This window comes from Lipophrys pholis, assembly GCF_963383615.2.
Source record: "Lipophrys pholis genome assembly, chromosome: 5".
NCBI lineage: Eukaryota > Metazoa > Chordata > Actinopteri > Blenniiformes > Blenniidae > Lipophrys > Lipophrys pholis.
In genome coordinates this window covers 28908289-28929347 of record NC_137628.1, presented here as the reverse complement: position 1 = coordinate 28929347, position 21059 = coordinate 28908289, and the positions used below count along the sequence as shown (strand labels likewise).

Here is a 21059-nt window from a genome sequence, read left to right as displayed (position 1 = left end):
TTGTTGGAAAGAAACTCAGAAGATGAATGTTGGTAAAATGCCTCTTCCCTCTAACATTGATGGAGTTACTGGGTCTACAAATTTCTCTGAGCTTTGTTTGGAAAAATCAATAAAATGACTTATTGAATTGTGTTCAAAATAGAGATTTTAGACTCATGATGATGTGGTTATTAGGGTGGTGGAGGTAACTGCTGCAATAAAGAAACTGGCTTTAAATAAAATCTTGTGGCCTGGATAAGATTGCAGCAGAACATGTGAAATGTTCCAGTCGAAAAATTGTGGTGTCGCTGCCTTATGCATTATGCCAATGCCTGCACTGTGCGCTGTCCTGCTGGTACCTGTACTCAAGGATAAAACAGTGTTGAAAAGTATAAACTTATTACCTTAGGAAATGAATCATCAAAATTGTTATTGTATTTTTAACTTTTGTGAGGCAAACTTGAGCATTATTATTATTATTATTATTATTATCATCATCATCATCATCATCATCATCATCATCATCATCATCATCATCATCATCATCATCATCATCATCATCATTATTATTATTATTATTATTATCATCATCATCATCACATTCTTGTTTCCACGCCTTTCGCATTTCGGTCGGTCTACTCAACACTTTGAGTGAAACAAACCAGTCAAAGATTAAAGCTTTTTTTTTTTTTAAATTATGTCATCAATGTTCTCAAGCAATCATAAAAACCTTTTACCCCAAGAAAAGTCAGAAATCAGAGAAAACGGATGAATCCTGGTCCGTGAAAACAATCAGATTGTAAAGAAGAACATATAGGAGTGTGTGTGTGTGCGTGTGCGTGAGCGTGTGCGTGTGCGTGTGCGTGTGCGTGTGCGTGTGCGTGTGCGTGTGCGTGTGCGTGTGCGTGTGCGTGTGTGTGTGCGTGTGTGTGTGAGTGAGTGAGTGAGTGGGTGAGTGGGTGTATTTTGCCTTGTTCTCCTCGGTCAGGTCACAGTATGAGATGATAATCTGGCCTCATTGCAAATGTCCCTGTGCAGAGAAACAATGACAGATGACTGCAGATTACAGCTGCAGATTATCCATCAGGGGATTGACACGAGGGGACAAATACACACTGAGAGGGGGGCGGGAAATAAAACGGAAATATGAGGGTTGTGATGTATTGAAAGAAGTGAAAATGAGTTGCAGAGATTAACAGCAGACCGATGGATGAGCACTTTAACCCTGGGCTCCACTGCACCAGCTTTTCCCCTCTCACACTGTTCTCGTGGTGAAGGTGTAGATCTGCGTCTTCCTGTGAGACCCCGGAGAGTTTGCGCCGTTCTTCTGGAGGTGGACTGATAATTATGTAATGTCTTTATTCCAGTGAAAGTAGGAGCACCACTGCACAAATTAAATGCAGTGATAAGCTCGGGGCCATCTGGTGAAACTAAAGGCACAAATTCAACAGGAGGATCCCAGCATGGCCGTCACTTCACAGACCATCACTGTCTTTCTGCTTTCAGATCCGCATTTCAGCAGGTTTGGTGACATTTGGGTTTGTTAAATACAGCAGAAATTTAGATTTATTTCTGTAGTACTTTAACAGAATTTATACAGCGACACCTAGTGGTTCCAGATGGTGTGTACCAGTATATTCTGATCTAAAAAAATCAATATATCAATACTAGCATCGGTGCTTGATGACGAGGGCGATTCTTAAGTCTCAGTTTCTGTTCTGTACTCTGTGGTTGAGGGAGGAAGGGAATTTCTTTTTTTTTTTTTTTAATACAAAGTGGAGACGTCTGTCCCTCATCATTTTCCTGTGGATGTGAAATCACATTAAATCACTAAATTCTGGCTATACAGTGTTGCTTACTGCTCATGGACATGGGATTTTACACAGGATTCCCTTGTTTAGTAATAACACATTTTATCAGTACCCCGGGATCCGTGCCTTTGTCCTTCGTACTCGACGGAGAGCTACAGGCTGCACCGTCTCTTAAAGTCCTGATACTGATGACAAGTGACTGTTTATGGGCTAAAGCTGTTCTGAAGCACCGTTCCACCACTTCATTAAACCGCCTGCAATGCATTTGGTAGAAGCAGTCACATGCGCTCGACTTTGACTTTCGACTTTGACTTTTATCTGAAGCGCATGAGGTTTTTTTTTTTCTTCTTGTTTTTTCAACCTCCAAATTTTATTTTTCTTCAATGGCCCTAATACTTTTCCATAGGCTAGTGGTGAGACAAAAGAAATGGCAATAAATAAGAGGCGGTTCCGCCGTGCAGCATGCGCCTGGACGGGATGATATGGTACGGTACGGCATGGTACGGTACGGTCTGGTCTGGTCTGGTCTGGTCTGGTCTGGTCTGGTCTGGTCTGGTCTGGTCTGGTCTGGTCTGATATGGTATGGTATGGTATGGTATGGTATGGTATGGTATGGTGCACTCAGACCCAACTGCAGGTCAGACGACTCATTTTAATGTTTTCCTCATGACACTGTCAGAAGCAGACTGTTCCGTTGTAACCTGTGTTAAGGCTGCCTGGTTACGTGAATCTGGTGCACTGCAGTTATGCTACAAACAACTAATTCTAAATATTGCCCCTGAACTACATTGTGCAAATTAGGATCCATTTGAAACCTTTGATCACATCGTCAACAACTTTATTATTCGATTTTAAAATCTGCTGAAGTTGGAGCCTCTTTGCTCTTTCCATGCAGAACTCTGGAGGTTAGCATTTAGCATTTAGCATCCCTGCGCCGTGTATTCAGATTCAACGTCTTCCAGAAACTTCCTTTAGCCTGTAAACTAGCTTCAATAAGTGAAGGGAAGCTTTGAGTTTGAGCTGTGGTGAGCTGTGTAATCCTCTCAGACCGGACCACAGTGTCTCTGGGTAAATGATGGCACATCAGACATGTACAATCTGCTTCTGAATTTATTGCTTTGACTATCGTCCATCCGCCTCCTGCAGAACTTCAATGCAGTTAAACATACATTTATATGGTCTGTTTCTTTTGTTCTGTTCATGTGAGAAGGACAGAAATCCACGGTTCCTCTGGAAGTGACTGGACGTCCTGTATGGACTGAACCCAGCTGCAGGGTTGCTGTTGATTGCATTAAAAACGTGAAATGCAGGAGACGAAGACAGAGGTTTGTTTTTCAGAGAAATTCTGATGTTGATGATGATTTTCATTTTTTCCCCTCCTCTGTTAATCCCCCTCTCTCAGTGTCAGATCCATTGTCCCCTAAGCCCCATCTGCTGCACTATTACCTCTCTCACTACACACACACACACACACACACACACACACACACACACACACACACACACACACACACACACACACACACACACACACACACACACACACACACACACACACACACACAGGTTTGCAACACCTGCAAATTACGATCTGTGACTAAATGTCTTATAAAACACCTTGTGTTTCATTCTAACAGGTTTTAAAAGTCCAATTGTCTCTTCTGAATTTAGTTTCTGATCAAACGTCAGTGAGCTGCTGGAGAACAGCAAACTGAGCTTAAACTGAACAAACACTTCGTTTGCGAAGCCTCAAGCAGACTGAACAAATATTGCGCATTTTTAATATTTGTGAAACTGAAACTGTGACTTTCACATTAATAAATATGACTTGAGCACAGTGTCTGAGTCCTTCACACTCTCGCGGTTTGCACTGTCACCTCATGGCATTTCTGTTTTCTGATGTCAACCTGTGAGTCTGTCAGCCTGTGTGTTGGACGGTTTGTTTACATTCAATAACGTGGTTCAAAAATGTGTGTGTCATGCCTTTTATACTAATTAGAGATTAAACCATGTTCATAAGTGTGTGTGTGTTTGTCTGCGTTTGTCCTATGATGGACGGATAAACTGGGATTATAACCTGAAGTTAGATGGGAAGCGTATTGAATATTGATGGATCATTTCCCCCAAAATCCTTCCATGGACTGAGCGAAAGCAGAAAAATACTTCAGCGATGATGTAACCAATAGATTGAGTTGTGTTGAAGCTATTCTATTCTATTCTATTCTATTCTATTCTATTCTATTGCACTGTATCCCCGGGGACGTCTACGGACTCGGAAGAGGTTGTGTTCATGTCAAGAGTTCAAAGTAAAACCACATTGTACACCAGCACTGGACTGACTCACCTGCAGTCCACACCCAGACTGTAGAGCAGGTAACATCTACCGAGGAACAAGAATGATGATTATTTTTTTTCCTTTAGAAAAGAAGAAAACTCTTTGGTGGCATGCAAAAAGCTCTGAACATGCACTGAAGCATCCCAGGGAATCCCAGAAGACATTTTGAACAAGGCAGAGGACACTGTGGACAAGGCAGGAGTCCATCACACAGGCAGGCCAAGTGTCCAAGAGCTTGCCTGCAAGACGCTGCAGGCCAAAGTGTTAACGTCTCTGTTGAGGCTCCAGAGCTTCATTCTGGTTTAATGCAGGTTTTTCGGACTTTGGAAAGGAACAGGATTACTCATATATAAATCCCCTGCATGTGAACGAACCAGGTACGTGAGAGCTACCCTGTGTGACCAATCCTGCAGACTTTAGGTTTGATAAGTCATTGAAATCATTTCAAACAAGCGTCCCGTGTCAGAGTTGACAGTCTGACGGTGTTTCTAGGACTTTCAGAGGAGTGTCGTTCTGACAGCCTCTAAATACCGAGCCTGAAATTACACATGATCATCTTTAATGGCACAGCAGCTTCGTAATGCTGGAGGCTTAACCAGGCCGTGTGTGTGTGTGTGTGTGTGTGTGTGTGTGTGTGTGTGTGTGTGTGTGTGTGTGTGTGTGTGTGTGTTTGTGTTTGTGTGTGTGTGTGTGTGTGTGTGTGTGTGTGTGTGTGTGTGTGTGTGTGTGTGTGTGTGTGTGTGTGTGTGTGTGTGTGTGTGTGTGTGTGTGTGTGTGAAGGAGAAAGTGTGATGAAGACGAGGAGCAGGGATGAGGGTGATGAGACCGTAAAGGAGGGAGGGAGGGAGGGAGGGGAGACATGGTGGGTGGGAGGATTATTTACCGTTTCAAAGAAATAAATCCGTATTGTGTGAGTGTGACACACAGAGGTGGAGAGGAAGAGAGAGAGAGGTAGAGAGAGAGAGAGAGAGAGAGAGAGGAAGAGAGCGACGCTTAACAGAACATTTAAACGGGTTCTGCTCGGTTCTCTCTTTTTTACAGAAACATGACGACGACCAGCAGCTTCCAACGAGGAAACGAAGGAAACTGAAACATATGCAGGTGGGTGTGTGTGTGTGTGTGTGTGTGTGTGTGTGTGTGTGTGTGTGTGTGTGTGTGTGTGTGTGTGTGTGTGTGTGTGTGTGTGTGTGTGTGTGTGTGTGTGTGTGTGTGTGTGTGTGTGTGTGTCTTTGCCTGCCATGCAATGGGAAATGATGCCGCTTTTGCACGCAGAGAATTAATGCTCTTTAAAGCTCGTTCATCTGCAAAGAACCAAATCACAGGATAAAAATCTCTTCAACTCCTCAATATTAACACTGGAAGGAAAGTAAAATCAATGCAAAGCAATGGAATTTATATTTCAGTGAGTCCGTCGCCTGTTCACATCTGAAGGTTCTGACCATTATCCAGTAAAAACATTAAACCCTCACTAATATATGTTTAGTTTATTCTGCTTTATTTTATCAAAATGTCTTTGCTGCAGTTTCCTCCAGTACAGCAGGAGTCAGTATTGAGTAACTTTGTACTTTATGTCAGCCATTAAAATCAAAGTAAACATTAATTGTAGGTAGAAGTAAATACTTTTTCACTGAATGCTTCAGTCATGGAGTCAAAACCAGCTCACAGGACAGTCCGGTGTAAAATGACCAAAGGTGATATTAGCTGCACTTTTGTTGATAAAAACTCCACGTAATGGCTGAGAGTTGAGCTGCAGATTGTAGTGTGCACGCTCGTGTGTGTGTGTGTGTGTGTGTGTGTGTGTGTGTGTGTGTGTGTGTGTGTGTGTGTGTGTGTGTGTGTGTGTGTGTGTGTGTGTGTGTGTGTGTGTGTGTGTGTGTGCGTGCAGTATCCTGTGCTCACCGTTTGCTGTCACACGGGAAGGTCAAAGTGAACCCATCTGATATTTTTGTCTGCGTGTTCATCAGCTGTGCTGCGATTTGCTGCTTTGATGTTCACAACGCGACGTGTTTCCAGCTGAGCTGAGTGAAGGAAGGCGAACACTTCCCCCTCGCTGTACTGTACTTCAGCTGTGTTCATTTGTGTCCAGCGCTCAGAGAAACCTAACATTCGTTTCCAGTGAGGAAAACACTGGCTTTGGAAATTTACACAAAATTTGAAAAGATGTTATGAAGCCAAAACCCGCTGCACATCAATGGTTCAGTTCAGTGTGAAGGACAAGAGAGGAAACATTACAGCAAATGTTGTGCTGGAGCTGGCTTTCAAAGTTAGGCCGGTACATTTGGGTGAAACAGGCAGTTGTTTTGGCCCCAGAGGTCCTGATCAATGACACCATAATGGAAGCTCTTTATTTGACATCGTCTTCATCAATGGCAGTATGTCAGGAAGAACCCGAACGAGCACCACGCAGCGACATGTTGTGGAAACCCCCCTAATGGGCCCCTCTGCTCCCCGTTACATAAAAAAAAATCTGTTATTTCACTTTGACCCACCGGTTCAATGCAGGAAAACAGTTTGTAATCGGCCCCTAAACCAGGAATCAGCAATCTTTTTAAAATGGAATACCGATATGAAAGTGCCTCTGGAATTTGGCCCCGAAAGCTTCAATATAAAAACGATTTAGTTTTTGTCAAACTGTCATTGCTGTGTTTTTAATAGGAAGGCCAAAAGTTAACTTACATTTCCTGATTATACTTTATATTATTTTATTTATTCCACATTGATCATGTAGTAATTTTTATGAGTTCTTAAGAAAACAGACTTTGTTATTAACCTGTTGTAATTTTGTTCATGTTATGAACATGTGGGAACGATTTTTAGAAGATGAATGATTTGATGACAAATTAACAAAAGAATTGTCATGTGACGTGTTTGTAACTTTTTTCTTTAAAGAACGTTAAACATCCAATCAGAATCCTGCAGGTTGGACGTATGAGGATGACGTCAAAAAAGTCATAAATAAGATTTCATTTTGTTGTGGTCCTCCAAAAAAAAAAAAAAAACAACCCCAAACAACATAAAAATATGAAAGAGTGACATTATAGTGAACAATTAAGAACACAAAATTGTACAAAAGTATGGTATACATTTAGAATAAATAGATAAATACAAGTTTGACCTGTACAAATGTGTTGCACAAAATGATTTATCACAAATGTGTACATAGATCCCAACATTAGTTATCACAGACCGATTCATCCTAAAAAATAGAATAGAACAAAGTGAAATGAGAAATATAAACATGCGTCACAATTTAGTTTCATCCAAAGGATTTAAACCTGACAAACATAACAAGGCAACTAATTGATAATTTGATCAATCAAGCCACATTTTTCCAAAACCTGGTAGCATTTGATCAACAAAGCATCAGCATGTGTCTGAGAGATTCAAGGAACCAAAACTAACCGTTTTTAAAAAGGTCTTTTCGGGTTAAGGCCTAATGAAGCCGTCAAATATCTGCAGGTGGACAAGTCCGTCCTGATTATCTGTGATTGTCTTCCTGGGACTTCAGGCTTGTTTTATATCGTCTGACTGTTTGTTGCAGGAGGTTTGTCGTGATGGCCGGTATCGTCACAAGAGGAGACCTGCTGCTTTTCTGGATTTCCACAATAGGTACGTCTTATTTGAACGATAGAAAGATCTGACTCCCCACCAGAGTGTTACACTATCTGGAATACAGGCGCAGGATGTGCAAAACATTAAAGAAATAGTTTTCATTCTGGATCTTCCAGAGTGTTTTATGCTCCAAAGTCACGTGGTTTCATCTTGTCTCTGTGAAATATACTAGATTTTCCTTGAACAAGATGCTGTGATACAATAACAGATGTCTGATGTCTGACTGTAGCTGTGAGGGGGACTGTGGACACTGTGACCCAAAGCAGGACGCAAACTGCTGTTTTAGGTGTTGGATAGAAATAATGATGTTATTAAGTTTTAAGGTTAATACAGACAGGAGTGGGTTCATGCAAGGTTTGATCCTCCAGGTAAGATACTGTCAGATAAGATAAGTAAGACCCCCTGAAGGATTTAACATAACAGGATTTACTTCACAAGACAAGAAAAAGAGCCCCTGGCTCGCTCAGTAGGTAGAGCATGAGACTCTCAATCTCAAGGTAGAGGGTTCATGTCCCACGCCGGGCGCCACCTTCCTGTGGGCTCACCACCTGCAGGAAGGTTCTTAATCAGTACAATGTGATCTGGGTGACGGTGCTCAGACTGCCAAGCTTCAAGTCCACTGAGGAAGCCAGCTCCGATTCACTTGACTACATGTACACAAGAGTCTATGTTTTCATTTTGGCATTAATCAACATGACGTATTTACTCTGGGAACTGATGCTCACTGGACTCTTGAGTCTGTTTCATTCTGTGGAAACTCTCCAGAGGCTGAATGAGACGATCCCTCCACCCTGTTTAGACTTTCTTAAAGCAGCAGTTATGAGGCTTTTCACACCTGCAGCTTGAATGAAAAAGCCTCTAAGAAGGATATGGACTCTCTCTGCAGCCACTGAAGAGCCAAACTTTGACGGTAAATGTGGACAAGCAGTGGCCTTCAAAAGAAGGTTCCTCAGTCTGCTCCACGTTCAAGGAATCAGCTGTTCTTGGTTTTAGTTGACGGCCACAGAGCAGACAAAGCCTCGGGTTGATCAGTGGTTTCTTTGTTCCTCATTACAGTGAGCAGGTTTAACCTCCAGCAGCCGATTCTCACTGTTTAAATGCATTGCTGTCATATTATTGGCAAATGAGATATTTCCATTTGTCAAGGCAGCGACATTCAACATGTCACCAGTCTGCTTTTTTCACTGAAATGTAGAATTGAGATGATTTGAACGTCATCGGATTCTGTTTTATTCAGAGACATGAAATGTTCCAACAGTTTGACCATTAAGATTGTCAGTTTCTTTAAACATAAGTGTATGCTACTGATTGTTTCTTCGCGATGACCCTGCGCGTCCTCTGGAGTTCAACAGTTTCTTTCCTCTCTCAGTCCCTCCATCCGTCCTGCAGCCTCCTCCTCTCTCGCTGCCGGTGCACATGTCCGTGGTCCCTCCTTCCTGGAGGTTCCTCCCTCTGTCGCAGGCAGACCTCGGCCCCCTCTTCTCCAACTCCAGCCCTTTCTCCTCCACTCAGAGTGTCTTCATGCTGCCCCCGCCCGGCCGGAGCCCCCGGCCCAGCCTGCAGGCTTCGTTCGGTCCCTATGTGGCCACGCAGGTAAAAGTATGGCGGAGTGTCACCTGGCTGAGTGGAGGAGGAAGGACTTCTTCAACCACTGGGTCTCTTTCCACAGCTGCTGTCGGAGCCCTCCCTCCCTTCCTCGGCCCCCCTGTCTGCCTCCCTCCTCTCAGAGGCCGTGGAGAGAGAGAGGGATGAGGAAGGACAGGAGAGGTTCAGGGTGAGGGTCCTGTTCCACAAAGCAGGCGACCTCAGCGCCCGGGGGTCCTGCGTCACGCTGCACGCCTTCAAGGAGACGGAGGAGCGCCGGGCTTCCTGTGTCCCCCAGGTGAGGATCACCTGCTCTGACACCTCTGCCTCCTCGGCTCTGATCCCTCCATCACAGCTCTCGTGTCTCAGCCTCCGTTAGGACTCTGCGTGGCGTCTCTGACGCTGCCTGCAGGCTGGCTGGAGGACCGGCACGCCACCCAGCTGCGGCGGGACTTGGACAAGTGGTACAGCAACATCCACCCGGGGCGGCGCATGCAGAAACGGGGGCGGCATCGTCGTGGCAACCTCCAGCGTGCAACTTCCTCCAAACGGTGATTCTTTATACTTTTTGATTTTGATTTTGATTTTATAGCACTGTCTTAATGCTCTTGGAGATATTGTGCCCATCAGAGAGAGAGAGAGAGAGAGAGAGAGAGAGAGAGAGAGAGAGAGAGAGAGAGAGAGAGAGAGAGAGAGAGAGAGAGAGAGAGAGAGAGAGAGAGAGAGAGAGAGAGAGAGAGAGAGAGAGAGAGAGAGAGAGAGAGAGAGGGAGGTGTCATTGTAGTGTCTGACCGCAGTTGTAAATGCTGAAAGATTAAAACAAGCAAAAAACCAAACAAACAAAAAGAAATACAAATTGGAACTTTGACACCAGTGACAAACACGAGAAGTTCATACATTCGTCTTTTTCCTTTCCCTAATTTTGCAGAAGCTTGAGTAACTACTGACTTCTCTTCACAAGACTTCCTGCTACTCCGGTTTCACCACCTCATCACAGTTCGTCCTGACACCTTCCACCAAAACTGATAAATGTTTTTATACCATAAGTGAGTTATAATGAGGCTCAATGACTGTCAGGAGACACACAAACAATTCGGTGTAACCAGTTAATGCAATATGCCTGAGGTTTTATTTGGCGTGAAGCCAGAGAGAATCCTGCAGACCAGTAGGTTGAAACCCTCATGAAAGTGACAAGAATGCAAAATATTGAACTGACTGTTTGACAGCAGGCGATGTAGTCTACCAATGATATAGTACCAATGAATATGTGGAAGAGATATTTAGTTAAATGACAGGTGACATCCGTCCGGCTGATACAGGTGATTGGAGCATCTTTCCGACTAGAGATAATCCGGTGATTGATATTAGAGACACGAGATGAGATCAGGGGAGAGTGTTTGGTGATGTGATGAATGAATTTATGCTTCCTTCAGGAGCCATGTCGGTGATGATGTGGACATCCTGATGGAGGCTCCACGATCCCTCCAGTACCAGCAGGGCCCCCGCAAAACCCAGATCCAGCTCTACTACTCCTCCTTCAACACCGACCTCAAGCTGACAGCAGGAGGGTACGTGTTAATGTGTAGGAAACATTTATCCTTCTCATGAAGGTCGAGCTCAGGGATCTGCAGCCTTTATCACCAAAAGAGATTTTCAGGATTTTACACAAATAAAATTAGTTTGGAGCCACAAAACATGATAATTTAATTTAATTTAATTTAATTTAATTTAAACTATACATATAAAAACTACCCACGTAGTGTCATAGATAAAATTCTGATATATTTTATTATATTTGATCATATTTGTGGCCATTTTTTATTTAAATTTTTCTTAATTTGTTTTCATGTAATTCCCCACTTTAACTGTTCAGCTGTTTACAGCTGCTGTGTTACTGCAGGTTGAGAATACGAGACATTTTTCAGTTCCAACTCCTTTTTTTCTTTTTTCTTTTTTTTAAACTTTTTTTTTACAAATTTATCGTTTTTTTCTTTTGATTTATCCCCTTTTCCCTTTTCCCTTTTTTCTCATTTTCCCATTTTTCCTTTTAAATTCTTTCTTTCTTTCTTTCTCTCACAATTTTATTCCTTTTAGTCCGACCATTCTTCCTGTGTAATTTCTTGGTTTTTTTATGGAGATGAGACCAGTTTTGAAATTCAGAGTGAAATGCAAACATAGGAAAAATGATAACAAAATGTTTATTTATAAAGATCTCCCACGTTTTTAAAATGTGTTGCCAGCATACATTTCAGAATAAGAACATATTTATCCAACACATTTTTTTTTTTGTTCATAATTGACATCAGGTTTCTATTTTTGGAATCAAATATTGTGAAATGTTTCTACATGTGGCTCTTAAGCCCCTCTATATTGGTTTCTTGAAGCTTTCACTAAATGATATGTAAATAAATACATTTTATATTTTTTTTCAACAAGACATTTTCAAACAATTTCCAATCTCCTGCCTGAAAATGGTAAAAAAAATTAGGGGTTAAAACAACAACAGCAACAGTATTTGTTAAATTTGTTAAAGGACTTGTGTGTCTTCAGATGTGTGCAGGACGGAACGGCTCAGTCTCAGAACAAGCTCTTCTATATCAAAGCTGTGAGCTTGAAGGAGCAGCAGGAGAACCGGAGCGCGACTCAGAAACATGAAGGAACCTGTTTGAACGGGCAGGAAGGGGCGGAGCTTGATGTGGACTCCCACGTTGTGATTCGCTACCACAAAGGTCCCTTCCTGATCGGACAGCCCGTCAAGGTGTCTGTGAGTCTGAGAGCCAACTTCTCAGCTCACCTGGTTGTCATCAGGTAACCCAGCATCCCCGAACGCTGCTGTTGTGTTGTTAACGTGCTGCACGGAGCTCCAACACGCCGGCGTGTCTCCAGGCTCAGGGTGAAGAAGGGTTTGGTGTCCATGGTCGCCCAGAGGACCTCGACCTCGGAGCTGTGGGCCGTGACCCTGGAGAGGAGCCAAGGCGCCAAACACGACGTGGTGTCCATCTTCTGCCACAAACACAGGCCGCTGCCAGCGCTGCATGAGTAAGTCGTACTTTACCTCACCTCAACAGCTCCATGGACTTTACAGAGAAAACAGACGATGGGCCGGATGTATGTGTGTGCGGAGGAAGTCATCAAACAGTCTGGAGTGATACGCCTGATAAAAGGGAAATTGGCTGGAAAACAAAGTTCAATGTGGAAGATGACCTGTCACAACGTCAAAGCTGGGAGACAAAGAAGAGATTCAGAAAACTGGTAAAACCACATGAACTGCAGTTTTTCTGCTAAAAGGTCAGAAGCTGATTTACACCTCTGATGAAAACATCATGAACAACACAAATGTTTCCAAATTACATTGTCTGTTGCACCGAATCTCTCCTGATATTCCATATTGATGACGGTAAACTAGATAAATCTCATCCCTTCAGTTAGACCCGTCTCCAATATAAAGGTCGCACTTCTTTTCCCGCCTGCTTCCACCAGTCCTCAACCTTAATGTTATGGTGACTGTCGCATGTCATCCGTCGTCAGTCCGACGTCAAGGTCAGAACTTTGTAATCCAGACGTCACCTTGACAACACAAAGAAACTGGTGTGAAGTCGGATCTTGTGATGGCTTCATGTGTCAGTGTGAGACGAGGGTGAACCTCCTGCGTTGGTTTGTTTGTTGCCAAATAAAACAAATTTAACTTCAAGTTCAACTGTTTGACAGAACGAGGAATTTGGATGAAAGTCATCAGGTACCTGATGAACGTTGGTGGCGTCACTAACCGTCGGCTCTGTGTCGCTCTGCAGTCCGACTCTCCTGCAGCAGGTGGTGTGTTTGTCAGTCGACGGCCTGAAGCGGAGTTTTGGCGTCGCCATGACGGTGACTGCTGACTGGTGGGTGGAGTACTCCGGCCATAAGAACCTCCCTCCACCACACGGGGCAGCAGTGAGCATCTTCTCCTTTGCCGATCGGCACATCTTTGGCATTGCTCCCATCACAGAGGTACTTCAACCCTTCGTTGCGTCACACATTACCCGAAGGAGCGTTTGTATCCTGACTGTGTTTTGCGGTCGTCAGAGTAACACCGTCGTCAACACGGCCATCCTGACCAACCAGCCGGTGTCTCTGCCCGTCGTCGTGCTGGCCGTAAGCCACGGTGACAAGATGTCAGACGTTACCTCCGCTGTCACCTGTCGCTCTACCAACGAGAACACCATCAAGGTACCGTCACCACACTTTCATCTATTCATCTCCTACACTGGGGGATTATGGGATCTCATCACAGAAGATTAAAATTGTTTGTCAATGTATGTTTTCTTCTCCTATGTTAACTTTTCCTGCTTCAGCCTCTAAAATAACTGCAGTTCAAACTCACCATGAATGAATTTTTCTTGTCTTCAAGAAACATACAGGCTGCAAACTTTTAATCCAAAGAGATTAATCTTTTCCCACTTTTAATGAAATGTAACCTGTCTGGAGCCGTAAAATGTGTTTCAGCTTTAAAATAACAATAATACAGTCCATCATTTCCTTTTTTGTTCTAGTTTGAATGTGCTTTTTTTTTACTGGTTTATAAGGTTTTAGCCATTTCACCTCTTTTAACATTTTTTAAAGTCAACAAATTGTTGTTTTAGCTGCTTGATTTGTTTTGACTCTTTTAGTCAGATTGTGAGTCATTTCTAACAATTTCATCCATTTAGTTGGTTTTGCCATTGGTATTGGATTTAAAACATTTTTGTAATTTGTTTTTGTAATTTTTTTCTTTAAGTCCTAAATGACCTTTTCAAGTCAGTTTTAGCTACTTTAAATATTTTAGTTTCACGGTTTGCTTTTATCCTTTTTTTAAATTTTCTTATAGATTAATATCTGCAACATTTAAAAAAATGTTGTCTTATGTTCAGGGGTGGTTTTAATAATTTTTTCTGTTTTAGCAATGTTACTGTTTTAATTTGGGCTTTTTTGTAATTTTGGTTCAATTGTGTTTTTTGTTTGAATCATTTTCAGTCCGGTGATAGGAGTCCTTCTATAAAAGAGATTGTGTGCAAATATATATATTTTTAATTGTCCTTCCCAGCTTAAGAAAACAAATCACTTACATTGTTGTCTTTTAACTTAAAATTACAGCCCAGAATAACGCAGTAAATAAGAGTTTATAACTGTGTTTATAATTGACTTGAAAAGGATCCTCAAAGTTTCATTTGGTTCCTTTAAAGCTTTTCTTCCGTGGACAATATCATTTCCTAATAATGTCTGAAATTCAGTTTACCACATGTCAAAACAGTGATAATTTCAGTTTACTTTCCATGAAGAGGTGAGGCTGTTACTGAAGGCATATTGTACTGTAACACTGAGTCCCTCCAGGGAGATCCTGGAAAAATTTCATGTTTCAAAATGAACTATAAACCTGTTTTGTTCCAGTGGTCATACAAAAGCCTCCTGACTTTGTTGGAGTTGAGGCTGGTCCTGAGTAACGTGGGTCGATTCCTCTCAGGTGTCCAGCGATTGCTCCTCCATCTTTGTTGACGGCAGTGAGTCCGGCCTGGGGGACACGTGTGCGGTGGTGGAGTTCGAGTTGGGAACACTTCGTGGCTCGGTGTGCCTCGACGTCTGGGCCCCATCGGTCCCTCTGAGGGTCTCGCTGTCAGATCCTGTTCTGAATGCCATCAGCGGCTGGGACGTCTTCACAGACCACGGGTACGAGTGTGTCCGTCCTCTGGTTTCACCAGATGACACGTCTTAAATCTGTATTTCACTCAAAAATGAACTCGGAAAAAAGATTGTTAGCATTTTCACAAGATAATAATTTATGATACACACAGTTTGAACTATGAATCCAGACAGAAATGAATGTTAATTTGGTTTAGAAATGATCAAGTCAATGCAACTTTATGTGATAGTGAAAGATCCTGACAGATCCCATCAGATCATGTCAGACTCTGACAGATTCCTGGACGGTCTTATCCAGGAGTCTGTTACTACAATTCAATCTGGTCGTTAGAGATGCTTTACCACTCTTAATAGCCATTTCAGCAGTTTTAGACATTTTCATGGTTTTACCCAGATAGAAGGATTAAAATGAGAGTTTTGAAAACCTTTGACCATGTGTAGAGGAGGAGGAGGAGCATCAGCTGAAACCTGTATAGCTACTTCCACATGCTTTTTTCAAGCAGTAATCGGTTGAAGAGATGAATCTCCAAAAGCAAGAAATGAGAAGACGGACATTGTAGAGGTGGAAGTTATAATGCAGCTACATCAGAACTTGACACCCACAACAAAAAGAATGAAAAAGTCCAGGAAAGGATTGGTCACAAAGTCACAAGTTTAAGTATGCACATGTATATGAACGGACACAATAAAATACAAAGCATGTGTTTTCAGAGGAGGTAAACCTGCTTGTGTGCTGTTTATTTATATTCAGTATGAGCTTAAAATCCTTCCAGTATTCTGTGCATTCTGGAACACGGGATGTTTTTGACTTGTTCCAAGTCAGTTTCGCTCCACGAGGGTTGATCTGAAATAATGAGTTAATAATGATGGTCATGCTGACAAAACTGTGGAAACATGAATTTATGGGACACAGAAATACTCTTGTCGTCATGGTGATGAATTAATATTCCAACACAAAACACACTGACACGGAGGAAACTCAGCCTCAAAACAACTGGATGGAAAATATAAACTAAAGGAAGGAAACGTTTCTGTCGTAATAAAGTGAAACTGAGTGATCACAGTGTCGTTATGTTGTCCAATGACTTAATATCATATAATCACACCAAGTCAGCATTAACAAGTCAGGAATGTTCTGGCTTTGGCTGCAGCAGCAGTGTTGCTTTTAGCCTGGTGGAGGTGTTTGAATTCTTTATTGAGAATCACTGCTTGACAGCGTGATTGGTCAGACACTGCAAGCTCCGCCCCTTTCTTGTGAATGCACTGATCCTGAAGGGAAAACTCTGGGTTGAACTAGCGAGTTGATAACCTGCTTCGTAGTAATGGTTATCAGGATCACACATGTCTGGATCAGTCAACCCAGGAAACAGAGATCCTGGATGTGTTGATTCCAGGTCGCAGTCCAGTCCCCTGCTCCCACATTAAAAACTCTCTCATCCTGAGATGGGACGCTTCCTCCTGGCTGTCTTGTCTCCTCAGGTGTGTGCCGGTGTATCAGCGCTCCTCAGTGCAGGTTCTGACTCAGTTCACGGCTCAGAACTCCCTCAGCAGAACCTCGCACCTCCTGGGCTCGGCCGACTGGTTCGTGGATGTGACGGAGCTCGTCCAGAACTGGCTGCGAGTCCAAGACCCTGGAGTGGCTTTCCTCAGTCCCCAGAACACCCTGGTCGGTTTACGACCCGGAAAGACATCGCTACATGTAGGTGATGGTTGTGCGGCTTGTGCCTCATCATCCTCCTCCTCCTCCTCCTCCTCCTCATCATCATTATCTTCTTCGTCTCTCCCTGTCAGGTGGTCTCTGAGCAGTGGGACGGTGTTCTAGGTCAATGTGACGTCACAGTGAGCCCGGAGGCCGTTGCCCTGGGTGACCTGGCTGTGCAGGTGGTCGGTGGTCTGGGTATGTCAGTCACAACCAACCCCGCCCACCCCTCCATTGTCACGTCAACAGTAATCGCGTACAACATCCTGTACAACCATTACCAGGTGAGAGAGTAGACAACTCAGGACCCGTTTACATGACAATGAAAATTAGTGTAACCAGAAGACTTTTGTGTCATGGGGGGGGTGTTTACACGACAGCGGTTTATACAGGCTATAGTTCTTCTGCTCATGCACGGGTAACACACGGCTTCCTCCTGAGCGGCGTGACTCTCAGTCCGTATTAAAGATTTATCGTCCTTATTGGTAGTTTTATAGTTGAGATTCACCCCTAATAGAATCCAATTCATCATCTGTCCATTGGAATGTTGGGAACTCTCAACGCTCGTTTATAGTGTATTGTTCTCTGCTGCATGTGTGCGTGGTTTCATAACAAAATCAAGCAACAGCGCCCACTCGTGGCCCGGCGTATAAACTGCATTGTGTTCAGTGTCTCTGCGGTTGACGTGTAAATAGAGAACCTTTCTGAAATGATTGAGGTGTTACTTGGTGTCATGTAAATGTGGCTGAATAAAAAGGTGCAATGAGGATTGGGTCTGGCACTCCATAGATTTTGCTAGTTTACTTTCATCAATATGGAATATTAGGCGTGTGCACGCTAACAGATTCAGAGCAATACACAATGTGATTTGGAAACGTTGGTGTTGTTCATGATTGCGTATGATGGTTTCCAAAAACCTCGACACATCTTTACTTCACAAATATGCTTAACCTTGTTAAATGTTAAGTGGTGAAGGTGCCGGCTTACATTAAAACACATTTTTAAGTTCAGAATGGTCAACATTCAACATATTTTGAGTTCACATCAATCTTTACTGTTGCTGAGACTTTTGTGGAGCATATAGGAATGGAGAGTCACGACCCAGACTATTAACTGGAACTAGAAATCGGCACAGCTGAATGTATGAGATACACAGGAAAGAATAACTTGATGAGGAAACCAGAACCGAAGCTGAAAAGTAAAATGATGGTGTGAGAGATGAATGACAGCAGCAGGAAAGACCGGAGGTTCTTCATGTTCTTCATAATGATCTCTTTGCGTCCCATCGTGTCTTTGCAGGAGGCGTCCATCAGCGTCTGGCTTCAGTTCGACGATGACACCTCCTCCCTCCTCTCCACCTTCAGTGACCTCCACTTCTTCCTGCAGCTCTCCTCATTGGCTGAGAGCGTAGTCGTGGTGACGTCCAGTCCTGGACAGCGTGTCGTCGCACAAGGCGACGGAGGGGGACCGTTAGTGCAGGCAGAACTTCTGATCTCCACCTGCGCCGACCAGCTGATCACCTCCAACTCCATCAGTGACAACGACAGCGAGTGGATGGAGTCCGGAGGAGGAGCAGGAGGAGCAGGAGGAGGAGGAGGAGGAGGAGGAGGAGGAGGAGGAAGAGTGGGGGGCACCAGGAAGCTGGCCAGGGGATCTGGTTGGGTGAGAGTCAACCTGGACCTGGGTGTGCTGCAGAAGACTGATGAAGAGTTTGAATTTGACATTTCAGACATGCTGGTTGAATCAGGCAGTGACGTCTACACGTCTACCCAGGACCACAGCGGGAATGTGAGCATCTCCAACGATGACAATGACAAACTCAGCAGCAGAGTGACGAACCAACAGTGGAAGGAAGTGCGTAATGAGGGGCTGGTGAGCTGGAACACTCTGGAGAGAGCGGTGCTGATGCCCAACCTGGAGGAGGGGACTCTGTACTTCTCTACCAACAAGGACCGGGCAGATGACAGGGGCAAGGACATGAGCACCGGGCAGGGAGCTCAGGAGCTGGAGATAGGCATGGGGACCGTCCTGTCTCTGCTCTGCCTCACCGCCGTCCTCTTCCTGGTGAACTGTCTGCCCTGCGCTCTGAGAGACAGGACGAGGAAGACGAGGACGGAGGGCGAGAAGGAGGCGGAGTTAGAGGGAGGCACGATGGGAGGTGAGGAGGAACAGGAGGAGGAAGTGAGTGATGAGGCCAAAGACCAGAGAGCCAAGGAGATGGAGAACATTCACGGTGAAAATGAGCAGAAACTGCAGGACCACACGGAAGACGTGAAGGAAGTCGAGATCGTTTGCTGATTGAACAAATCTTGTAAGAAAGTGTGCGAAAGTCACGACAGGATCAGGAGGTGAGGATGAGCTGCTTCATCTTTTAAACTGCTGGATTCAAGAACGGCTCTTCTGATTTCATCCAAACCATCTGATCATCTTTTATACCTTCAGGTCGGCGGGAAAAAGAGTCTTTCCAGTAAGAATGGACCAACTGACCCCTTGAAAATGGATTATAAAGTTACTTGAACAATTACAATCATAACAGCTTCATTGAAATCCAGTTCAGCATCGGCCAGTCCATGAGTCCCTGATACGACCTGCTGCAGTGATCCTGCAGAGGGCGCTAGTGCTAATGCTAACACTGCAGAGGGAGCTAATGGTAACACGGCAGAGGAAGCTAATGCTAACAAGGCAGAGGAAGGTGTAGGTAACGCTAACACTGCAGGGGTGAGTGTAGCTGCCAATGCTAACACTGCAAAAGGAGGTGTCGCTGCCAATGCTAACGCTGCAGAGGCAGGTGTAACTGCTAACGCTAACAACTCTGTTTTAACGTGGAACAGAGGAACTCGCAGTGGACGATACGAGTCTGGCCGAGCTCTACACTTCTCTTCTTTACACGGTGACTCTGTGAAGACTGTGCAGGTAAATACGAGCTCAGATATCCTTTCTGTTCAGGCATTTTTCATTTATCTTATGAGAAAAAAAATTGTAAGCAAACTGCTTATTTACAATAAAAAGAACTATTTCTACTTTTTTGTTATTTTCTGTTTTCTATTTTCTTGTTTCTTGGGGAGAAATTTGAGGAATTGATGTTTCGTAGATGGAAGTAGGCTGACTGGGTAATGCTATTGATGTGAGACTAAAAAGATAGAGTTCCCTCGAGGAATACACCCAGTCTCTTAACTTGGAGGAGGAGTTATCAATGTTGATGGAGAAGCTGCTGGTTTTGGATAAAGTGGACTTCGTGCCAATGCGGAGGATCTCAGTCTTTTTTGGCTAAGACAGCTCCCAACCCGATGTCACTAGCATGTGAGAAAGCAAGAAAAACAGGTTAAAATCAGGATGTCCCAACAATGGAGGAGAAATCAGGTGTGTTGTTTGACATGAAGCAGTGCAGATTTGGCTTCGTTCTACTTGAGAGCGTAGAGTAGTTCTGTCAGCTGGGAACAATTTGGAACGGAACATTGATACCACACTCTCCGGTCCCCCTTTTTGAAGACGGAGACCACCATCCTGGTCTTCCAGTCGGATGGCACTGTACCCGAGGTCCATGGGATACTGTAGAGGCGTGTCACCCAGGACAGCCCCACGATATCCAGGCCGTCAGCAGCGCCCGGTGTATCTCATCCACTCCTGGGGCCTTGCCACCAGGAAGTTTTTTAACCACCTTGGTGACCACCAGCAGGGAAATTGACAAGGCCACACCAGAAGCCTCAGGCCCTGCCTCCTGTGAGGGAGGCATGTCCCCCGGGTTCAGGAGATCTTCAAAGTGTTCCTTCCACCTCTAGAGGATCTCCTCATTCAAGGTCAGAGGATGTCCACTTTTGCTGAGCACAGCTTGAGATAGACCCCTCCGACCCCTCCTGAGCTTCCGGATGGTCCCCAGAACCTCTTTGAGGCTAAATGAAGGTCCCTCTCCATGGCCTCACCGTATTCCTCCCTTGCTGCAGACTTTGCTTTTGCAACCGCTGCAGCTGCAGCTCTCTTAGCCCACCGATACCTGTCTGCTGAGGCCAGAGTCCCCTGAGCCAACCAGGCTCTAAAGGCCTCCTTCTTCAGCTTCCCGGACTGCTGGTGTCCACCAGGGTGTCCCTGGGTAGCCACCATGAAAGGCTCCAACGAACTTCCGGCCTCTGGGTCAGGATATACTCGATGGCTGAGCGATAAAAAGGTCTTGCTTCCGCACTTTCTCTGTTGGGCCGTTTTCCCCAAATGGGAAATTTGTAAAGTACAGGATATTTTTGCTGAAACGGCAGGATGTTCAATCATTACACCACTGTGCAGCCAGGCAGGGCTCAATTTAATAAAATGAAGTTGGCAAATGAAATGACAAAGAAACTCATTCTAACTATGCACGGTCCCTAAATGAAAAGGCTTCCAACACACCAAGCTCTTT

General features: G+C 44.2%; 1 protein-coding gene across 1 annotated transcript; it reads left to right on the top strand.

The window, feature by feature from the left end:
- Positions 1–5046: 5046 nt before the first annotated feature.
- tmem132a (transmembrane protein 132A) lies at positions 5047–20987 on the top strand. Its single transcript, XM_080462695.1, has 14 exons — positions 5047–5226; positions 7667–7734; positions 9107–9330; positions 9407–9619; positions 9691–9872; positions 10755–10889; positions 11872–12129; positions 12208–12360; positions 13113–13308; positions 13384–13527; positions 14798–15000; positions 16453–16672; positions 16765–16956; positions 17972–20987. Exons 2-14 carry the CDS (start codon positions 7680–7682, stop codon positions 18968–18970), a joined length of 3174 nt encoding a protein of 1057 aa, XP_080318821.1. The 5' UTR covers positions 5047–5226; positions 7667–7679; the 3' UTR covers positions 18971–20987.
- Positions 20988–21059: the final 72 nt, after the last annotated feature.

Excerpts from the sequence above, each read along its gene's own strand:
- tmem132a (XM_080462695.1), top strand. The coding sequence starts at position 7,680 with ATGGCCGGTATCGTCACAAGAGGAGACCTGCTGCTTTTCTGGATTTCC. Across the intron at positions 9,331-9,406 it reads GTCCCTATGTGGCCACGCAG|CTGCTGTCGGAGCCCTCCCT; the intron begins GTAAAAGTATGG and ends CTCTTTCCACAG. Across the intron at positions 13,528-14,797 it reads CCAACGAGAACACCATCAAG|GTGTCCAGCGATTGCTCCTC; the intron begins GTACCGTCACCA and ends GATTCCTCTCAG.